Here is a 10472-nt window from a genome sequence, read left to right as displayed (position 1 = left end):
GGGTTCTTTACTTTAGCTTCTCGTAGAGGTAACCAGATATATGACACTATAAACTCATTAGGCTTATGCCTTTTAAACGACGGTAGTCCTACACATGTGGCGTGCCTAAACTCTACTGATTCAGCCATCGATCTATCTTTTTGCTCTCCCGACCTTGCTTGGAAATTATCATGGAATACTTTATATGAGGCTCACGGTAGTGATCATTTCCCAATTACCATAAAAACAAACTTTTCTAATCTCACGTACCCAATTTCCAAACCTGACTCAATCCAAAATTTACCTATTCACTTCAATTTTAATAAAACGGATTGGGCTTCATTCTCTCTCCACATCCAAAACTCAATTTCTTCCTTACCAAACGATCCAAACCCTCAATTATCCTATACAGCGTTCACAAATATTATTGATAATTCAGCTAAATCAACAATTTCCAGCATTAGACCAAGTAAAAAATCTATTCCACCCACTCCACCCTGGTGGAACCTTACTTGTACTAACTCTGTGAAAAATCGATCCGCACTTTTTAAAACTTTTCGCCGCACAGGTTCTATGTCCGACTTTCTCTCATATAGTAGTGCTTGTGCCTACACAACTCGAACTCTAAAAAATGAAAAAAGAAATAGTTGGAAGCGTTTTTGCTCTACCCTAAATCCATCCTACTCCATCCTACTCCATCCAACACCTCTGGTCTACTGCTCGACGTTTCAAAAACTGCGTTATTCCTCCCATACGTCCAGATAACGATGATTGGTTTGAAAGTTTCTGCTCTAAAATTGCGCCATGTTATGTCCCAAACAAATCCGAAATTTTCCATTGTTATACTCCTTCTGTCTGTCCTGATTATGTCCTTACTAACAATTTCAATTTATCAGAATTACAACTAGCTATTTCTTCCCGTAAGTCAATAGCGTCTGGTCTCGATAATATTTCTCCACTGGTGCTTAAACACCTCCCCAAAAACGCTTTAGATTCTCTCCTCTCTATAATGAACAGCATACTTAATAATCAACAAATCCCCTCATCATGGAACTCCTATAAAATCATACCTATTCCTAAACAAAACTCTAACACTTCCTTTCGACCAATAGCGACCTCTTCCTCTCTGTGCAAAATATTCGAACATATGCTTAAATCAAGGCTTGATTGGTGGCTTGAATCTAACTCTATTCTATCTACTAATATATTTGCATTCAGGAAAGGTCTGGGAACCACGGAATGCCTCGCAACGTTCATAGATCATATTTATCACTCCTTCAACAACAAGCAATTCTTTGTCGCTACATTCGTTGATATTCGTGGCCCTTTGACTCCGTCAATATCTCCACTTTTATTTCACATCTCCTTTCTTTACATGCTCATCCTAAATTCTGCAACATATTGCACTCTCTCTTTAATCACATAAATCTTATCTTCTCCTTTCCCTTTGGCTCATATAATATTCGTTCTACTTTCGCAGGTCTGACGCGGGAAAGTTGTCTTAGCCCATTACTTTTCAATATATATATGAGCATTGTCGAAAAAAACCTAACGTCACTAGGGCATCAATGTCTCATTTATGCTTATGATATGGTCATTTTCACTTCTAATAATTCTCTCAGTGTTGCTGTTGAACACCTTAATTCAGCTCTTAAAGACATAAAAACCATATTAGATAGGGTATCTTTTGAAGTTGCTCCGGAGAAATGTAATTCTGTTATTTTCACTCGACGTTACTACGATAACAAAGCCATCTCCTTTGTTTCTAATATCACATATTTGGGCATCATACTAGATACAAAATTACGTTGGAAACCATACATATCTTCACTCTCAGCTACTATTTCTCGATGGTCCAACTTCCTTAGAGTAGTGTCCAATACCTGGTGGGGCTCTCACCCCTCCTGTCTATTAACAATTTACCGTACACTCATTCGATCCAAACTAGACTATGGTTGTTTCTTTTTCGGCTCTGCTTCCTTCTCGAATTGGAAAAAATTAAACAAACTGCAAATTTCCTGTTTGTGGAACATTATGGGATTTATTAAATCCACTCCTTGTCCTGTCATTGAGGTTTAAGCTAACTGTGCACCTTTTAATATTAGATGCCAATGGTTAGCCGGTAAATTCCTTCTTAAATCTCTAGCTTAATTAAACCATTTTATTTTTGACATGTATTATTCTCTTTTTCTTTCTTGGCGTTATGTATCTAAGTCTAAGTCTAAGCCTATACTATCCATCTCAGCTAGTACTTTGTCTATTTTTCACCAATACATTTGTAAATCATCTAAACTACCTCTTTACGAACAATCATTTGAATCTCTTTTATTCTCTCCGCTCGTTAGACTCGAAAACCAATTCTCATCTCTATCTTCTCTGTAACTTAAAAAAATGTCTTTCCCTATAGTCAATAAAATCTTTTCTGAGTTTCTTAAATTGAATTTCGATCATTTCTTTGTGGTGTATACTGATGGCTCAGTTTCACCTCTTTCTGCCGGCTATTCTTTTTATATCCCTGAACTACATATTTCTTTCTCTAACAATCTACCTCCTTCTTCTTCATCTTTCACTGCTGAGTGCTATGCAATCATTGAAGCTTAATCTCTTATTTCAAGCCTTGCCTCCAATAAATACTTAATTGCTTCTGATTCAATGTCTTGTTTACAAGCACTAATATCTAATCCTTTTGACTCTCATCTGTCTTCCCTAATCCTTGTCATTAAATCAATCATCCTAAAACTCCATCAAGCCAATTTTACCATACAATTTCTTTGGGTTCCAAGCCATATCGGTATACATGGGAACGAAGTCGCCGACAACCTGCGAAATCAACGTCTAATTTAATATGTCCCGCTCTCACCCAACTTTCTCGTACCGATTTCATTACAATTTTACGGTGTCATATATCTAACCTCTGGTCCACATACTGGTCAAACCTCCCAGCTGAGTTTGCCTCCAGATACAAAAACATCGTACCAAATGTTCTTAACAAAACATGGTTTAACAACCTCAATTTACCAAGATCTAGTATCATACAATTCAATCGCCTAAGTTCTGGTCACACTTTACTACCTGCTCACTCGTACAAGTTAGGACTAAATGACTCCCCACCCTGTACTCTACATCCCAACGAAAATGTTTGTGATCTCCGTCACCTTATCTTTGATTGTCCTTCTCTGCTAGCAAAACGCACTATTTTATTTAATTATCTTAATTCCATCAATGTTCCTCTCAATCTTTCCTCCATCCTCAACTCCAATTCGAAAATAGTCACAAATAAAATTATTAATTTTATTTTGGAGGCTGATTTCATAATATGATTTCTTTACTTTATTGTATTCTATAGAATTGTTATTTTGTTATGTCATTCAAATAATTGTTGAGCTGTAATAGTTAAACTAAAAGCTAATAATAAAAAAAAAAACATAAATTAACATTAGATCCATCACAAATATTAACTTATTAAATTTGCGTGCTACTGCCACACCGGTACTGCCACGTACCACCGTGTAGCTTTCTGCATACCACAGTTGGAGAATCGCTGAAATTAATTAGCCTGTGCAGGTGAATTACTTATCACAGCTTGCACATGTCTGGTAATAAATAAATATCCACTACCATGAGAATCCTCAGCCACTTGATTAGTTTCTTGTATAGGAGACATAATATCTTCAGCGCACGTATCATCTCATGTAATTTAGTATATTAATTTGATTCAGATATATTTAAAGTTTAAACATTAGTTACCAAAATTTACAATGGGGTGAGAAATATCTTTAGCGACTGATACGTTATCATCTCCATCATATTGTGTGAGATCCTGAGAACTTAAGTTTTGTATATCAATTTCTTCAACATTTTCAACTTTATCCAGTGGATTAATAATATCAAATTCATCTAAATCAGAATCTTCAAACTCTGAAACGATATCACCATCGTCAGGAATTTCCTCCAAGTATCTCTCAATTTCTTCAATCTGTATTGAATTCATTTTCTATGACAAATAATATTCCAAATTGTAGTATTTTGAATTATTTTATGATTTATCACTATGGGAACAAAATTGTTAATGCCTGACTGGACTTATAAGTCGAGATTAGATTACATGATATAAAACATTATGTAATATTATAATACTATTTATGAACGATAAAATACAGTCTGTACGTATAATTTAACTAAAAAAATAAATAATATGCACACTTACCTATATTACAACCCTTTCAAAAAAATGAAAAACAGGAACACAGCTTCACATGTACGCGAAAAATTGAAAAACGAAATGATAATTTTAATAATGATAATAACTATAATTACAACTATTTTTTTTCTAATAGTTTATGGGACATATAAGTCCCGTCAGTCAGTATGACCACTTTATTAATATTTTTTAAATTTATACAAATTTTATCTTTCGATGGACTTTAAAGTCCCATCAGTTCAGAAAGGGTATTAACCCTTTAATTGTAAGAATTAAAGAAATAGTAATTGAAGAATGGAGTTAGTTTTAAATTTTTATTATTTCTTGAATGTTGCCTTATACATTGATAACCTTCTTCGATTAGATTTGCTGGATGGAGTGCCAATGCAGCAAACATTTTAACACACATTTGTGCCTCATGAAAGTTTTTTAAATAGGTTATTTGGCCTTTTCATCGAATATTTCTCATTAAACTCTGAATACAAATATATGATTAAATATATATCCATTCAGTAATGGAACAAAGTTATATAAAGCCACTCTTTAAAAAAATACACACTTATGTTAACAGATAATATTGGAGAACTTAAGAAGAGTTATAAATACTTAAAATACACAATAATGAATAGGTGTATAGTATATTTAGTTTTTATGCTAGGACAAATAAGATTATGTTGTTTTCTTTTATTTCAGTTTCCTATATCTGAAGAAGAATGGAAAGACATAGCAAAGACGTATGAAAAACGATGGAACTTCCCTCATTGTCTTGGTGCAATAGATGGGAAGCACATAGCGATTGTTCCACCGGCTAATAGTGGATCCTATTATTTTAATTATAAAGGATATCATAGTTTAGTTCTCATGGCAATTCTTAATGCAAAATATCAATTCATGTACATCGATGTTGGAATGAATGGTAGAATGTCTGAAAGAGGGGTACTACAAAAAACTGTATTTTTTGAAAAATTAGAAAATGGTGAATTACATATACCAAGCAGTGAAACGTTAACAGGAACCAATCAAAATTTTCCATATGTATTTGTGACAGACGATGCGTTTCCATTACTCCCCGAGATGATAAAACTGTTTCGGCATGCCAATTTAAACATAGCATGAAAGAAAAATTCTAAATTACAGATTATCTAGCGCCAGGAGCGTAGTAGAAAACGCTTTTGGAATAATGGCATCACGATTTCAAATATTTTATACTCATATAAATGTAGAACCCGAAAATATCGATAAAATAGTTAAAGCTTTTTGTGCATTACATAACTTTTTAATTGAACGCTCAAAAAGGTCTTATGCACCTCAAGAATGTTTCTATCGAAAAGATTCTGAGAACGGGAATATAATTTCTGAAGGATATAATACACAGAATAGTACAATGGAAAACTTAGAAAGAAGAAACCCAGGAAATACTTTGACCACTGCGAAGATTGTCCGAGAAAATTTTATGAATTATTTTAATCAAGAGGGAACAGTACCATGGCATGATAATTATGTTACTTAAATTCCTATTTACAATACCATATTAATGAAAAAGTGAATCAGAATTTTTATCCTGGGCAACAGAAAAGTTAAGATAAATCTAGAACATCACACACCGAATATTAAATAACGCATTGAACAAAGTTTGAGTCATATACAGTTTGTACATTTAACGGGTAACGAAGTGCACCGGATCAGCTAGTAATTTATATAACTCATAAAATTAGTTAACTCGTTAACATCGATAACATAAACAAATTCATCATCCAGTTTAAGTAAAGAATTAATGTTCATTTTGATGTTGAATGAAATGCTTCTATAAAATTACACTTTTAAGATTTCAAAAATAATTTCATATTGTATTATATAGGTATATTGCATTTATGCGAATAAAAACATTATTCATAATTCTAATAAAAGTAAAAAGTATGCTTTAGTAAATTATAAAAGTTCAAAAACATATTATAATTAGATATGATATAGGTAGGTACCTACATAATTAAAAGCATAAAATTGATGATGATTGTTATAATATTTTGAGCTTTAGTTAAATAGGTAGAATACAATAAGTATAATAATAAAGATAAAATAAGGTGTAAGAACATGAAAGTATTTTGATATTTTGATATAATAAATAAATTATGAAAATTTAATTTTCTATTCTACCTATTGGGACTTATTAATTATTAATTAGATATTAAAAAATATTACTACTACAATACTATGCAATATATTTTATACTCATTAATCATTACCTATACTATTAGGTATATGTACTTTTTCTTTATTCTTAGGATTACATTATTTTTAGGATTACAATACCTTTACTTATGCATTAATTATTTATTGTATAATACTATAATAGGTAGTATGTAGTATATAATAGTAATATATCAATTTTGTTGGGGCTTATTACATAGGTTTATTATTATTATTATTATTATTATTATAGTAAAAATATATAGGTAACTAGTTTGTAATGTTACATATTTTAATAAGTACTTTAATGTTTGTTGGAAGATGGCTATTAAAAATTGTAACTACCAACCTATCTTTGAGTTCCCTAGTATTAATATAATATTATAATATATTACACAATAATTTATAATTTATATTACTTATAAAATTAGGGATCTTACTATTATGGAGTTCATAAGGAAGTTATTAATAAAATGTATATTACTTAATAAATAAATACTTACCTCTACAAAATGAAGGTTTTATTATAACTGTTTAGTTTTATAAATTAAGTACACATCACTTTACATAAATATTTTATATTATGTTTGTTATGTCTTATACTTTGCAGGATTTTGTCATTCTGATTGATATCATGACTAAATAAACGGGCATGTCAGCCCCATAACACTGTGCAAGAAATGTTCCCCAGACTTGGAGTAAACGCTAAAATGCATGGAAGAATGAAATCCCGATGAATTTTGAATTGTACAAAACTTATACATTTTTTAAAATATTAATTTTTGTATTTCATATCTATGTAAATATGTGTATTTATCTGGGTAATGGTTTATTTATAACTTCAATGATATTAAATTTGTTTATACTTTGTTTTGTACTTAATATTATCTTGTACATTTTATGTTGTCTTTTGTACGATGAACAATAAAAACTTGAATTTTTATGATAAATAGTTTATTTTATTTTTATTAAAAATGCCAAACTGTATGGTACCAAGTTGTCCAAATAACTCATGCAGAAGACCTAGTAAGGACATAAGTTATTACAGGTTACCCAAATCTCCTAAAATGAGGAAAAAGTGGTTAGATGCTTGTGGCAAGGAAGATGGTCAAATAAAAGATGGTAGGTATAATATTAAATTACAGTGAAACCTGTATATAACGGACAGTCACGGGACCAAAATAATTGTCCGTTATAGACAGGTGTCCGTTGTAGACAGGTTTCAATGTTTTAAAAATTACAATTTTTACGTACATTTGTATTGTTTTATATTCTATAATATATATTAGGTATAATCTTTATTAATATGTATTATAATTATTATTATTTTAATTATTTATTATATGTACAATTATGTATGTACATATACATTTATTTGTATAAATTTATTAATTATTTCTTAAAAAATGATTTTATTTAGGTTTGTTTTTTGAACTTCGATTTGGTCATTTCCAACTCGTGATGGATAATTAATTCACTCACATATGAAAATCCCTTTTCATCGCCTTTATTTAAATACAATTCTTTCAGACAAATAAGTTGTTCAAGAGCTTCTGAATAATTTGCAAACGTCTTAATTTCAGAATTTTCTAGTTGGTCATCAGCTTGTTGCTCATCATCGGATTCCACGGGATTTAATTCAGTCATCTAAAATTATATCTATATCATCTGAGCTACATTCTGTAGAAAAATTACTGTCTATTGTGGCAAAATCGTCGTTTCTAGGCAACGGAAGAAGCTCCATTAATTCAATCAACTCATTCCCATTCACTTCATTTTCGATTTTTGGAGGTTCACTGGACGGAAAATCTGCTTTTTTGAAACAATTTGTGATTGTTAATGAAGAAATTTGTGTCCCCGCTTTTTTCACCCACGTAATCGCTTTTAAAACAACAATTTGCTTTGCCAGGTCGTGTGCATTTTGAGCGTTAAGCAATAATGTGTTATAGTGCGAACTTGCGGTAAAAAACTTTGACATTTTTTATTATTCCTTGGTCTAAAGGTTGAGAAGTTGATGTTATATTTGGAGGAAAAAAAATAAGTGTTACGTTGTCCAAAGACAGATGTGCATGTGATGTCGCATTGTCAAGAAACAATAAAATTTTTCTGTTTTGAGTTTTTATTTGCTGATCGAGTCGTTGAAGCCAGTCTGTCATTATATGAGTAGTCATCCATGCTTTACTATTCGCCTTCCATTCTACTGCCAGTTTACTAACATCAATTCCTTTAAAACACCTTGGTTTGACAGATTTTCCAATGACGAGTGGTTTAAGTTTTTCTCCGGACATACTGACACATAGAAGAACAGTTAAACGTTCCTTAGCTATTTTTCCACCAGAGCGTGATTCCCCTTTGTAAGAAAACGTGTCTGGTAATGCTCGGTAAAACAGACCAGTATCATTAGCATTGAATATGTTTTGTGGCTCATACCCTGTCACTATTTCCGAAATTTTCGATTTCCATTCATTAACAATTGTTAGATTTGTAGAAGCTGATTCTCCGCAAATCGATTTAAAAACTATATTATGCCTTACCTTGAAGCTCTCTAACCAGCCATTGGAAGCTTTGAAATCATCACGCTCGATTTCACGGGCAACTTCTAAAGCTTTTGCTTGAATGATTGGTCCAGATACAGGCACATTTTTATTTCTTACACGGTTAAACCACTCTAAAACAATTTTATCAATCAATTCACCTGGCCCGTTCCTCTGGAATTTGCGAGATTTTTCGTTTGTGGAATTTTTGTTGTATCGACGTAAAATATCTTCTTTATTCTTTAAAACTTCGGCCACTTGCGTTTTACCAATGCCAAATTTGTCAGGAAGTTTACAAATAGACCAACCTCCGTTAGTCTTTAAAACGAATAATATCCACCTTTAGTTTTAAATTTAAAGCTTTACGCGGCACGGGAGGTGGCATTGCTAAGGAAAAAATGTACAACTCTGACTGCGAACCGATAGACACTGAATAAAAACGTTTGATACTCATGGTCATCATTTATACGTATTGCAATTTATATCTGGATATCTTGGACTTTATAAATTCAATAGGTACTCGCAATTAGCGTTATCGTAATCGGCGATAATGTAATTGGTCGTGTTTTCACTGAATGACCTAATTGCGTTCCTTATCGACGCTGTTTCAATAACGCCGACACGTCCTTTTGTCGAGCCGGAAAACGTTTTATCGATATAATATATAGTGTTCGAGTATTAATATCGAAGGACCAGCCGAGACATAGAAATCAGACATGCCTCGACAGAAGAAAATCAACGGTTTATTTGGTGTTTGTTTGTTTGACCCCTGAATTCTGGGTGGATAGGCAACCTAACACCTATGGTCACCTAACGCCTGATATTTATAATTGTATATATGTTGCCCCCGAAATGCCACGCATAGGCAATCTAACATACGGCGACTAGGAAAGAGGAAGGTAGGTACAAGTTAATTTGGGGACGGGAATGTACTAATACACAATAGGTACTCACTCGATCGACTGCGGTTGCTTAGATGACGAGCACGAAGTGTGGCAGGACGTCGGAATTGGAAGTTGACGCAATGTCAACGACGGGCGATGATGCAATAACAGAAAACTGCATAGGATTTGAAGGTGCCGCAATGGCGTTTACGAAGATTTTATTGATTTTTGAAACGATACAAAGAAAATAGAGCGTCTCGTGTATATAATATACGACGAGACGAGCGAACGAGTAGGTACAACAACAATGGTCCGAATGATACGGCAATAACAAAAAGAAATTGATATCATTAAACGATATCAATTGTACATAATTTAATTTAAAATATAATGATAATAGGAAGAATGGAAGATAGATAGAAGTAATAATTTTAATGGCGCATTGCTCGGAGAGGAAAGCAGATAACACCGATTTCCGCCCGGGCACGCGGAGCTTGCGGGGGTTCAGTCGTGGACCTTTGATCGCTGCGACGCGGACGATAATATAGTTACGATGTGTCGTAACATATAGATAACCGCATGTCGTGCATTACCTCAACTGTGTGTGTGTGTATGTATTTTTGTCCGTTATGAAATTCTTGGATTAAATATTAGATTTGCCTTAGGTGTACACGGCTATGATTATCT

General features: G+C 32.6%; 1 protein-coding gene across 1 annotated transcript in view; it reads right to left on the bottom strand.

The window, feature by feature from the left end:
* Nucleotides 1–8310: 8310 nt before the first annotated feature.
* The window catches only part of LOC103308146 (tigger transposable element-derived protein 4-like), a 3888-nt gene continuing 1726 nt past the window's right edge, over nt 8311–10472 (bottom strand). Inside the window, exon 2 of the mRNA XM_008181046.1 lies at nt 8311–9219. Coding sequence (XP_008179268.1) covers nt 8311–9219 — 909 coding nt within the window. The remainder of the gene's footprint in view (nt 9220–10472) is intronic.

The sequence above is a fragment of the Acyrthosiphon pisum genome, chromosome X, assembly GCF_005508785.2.
Source record: "Acyrthosiphon pisum isolate AL4f chromosome X, pea_aphid_22Mar2018_4r6ur, whole genome shotgun sequence".
Lineage (NCBI taxonomy): Eukaryota > Metazoa > Arthropoda > Insecta > Hemiptera > Aphididae > Acyrthosiphon > Acyrthosiphon pisum.
This window is presented reverse-complemented; position numbering and strand designations above follow the sequence as displayed.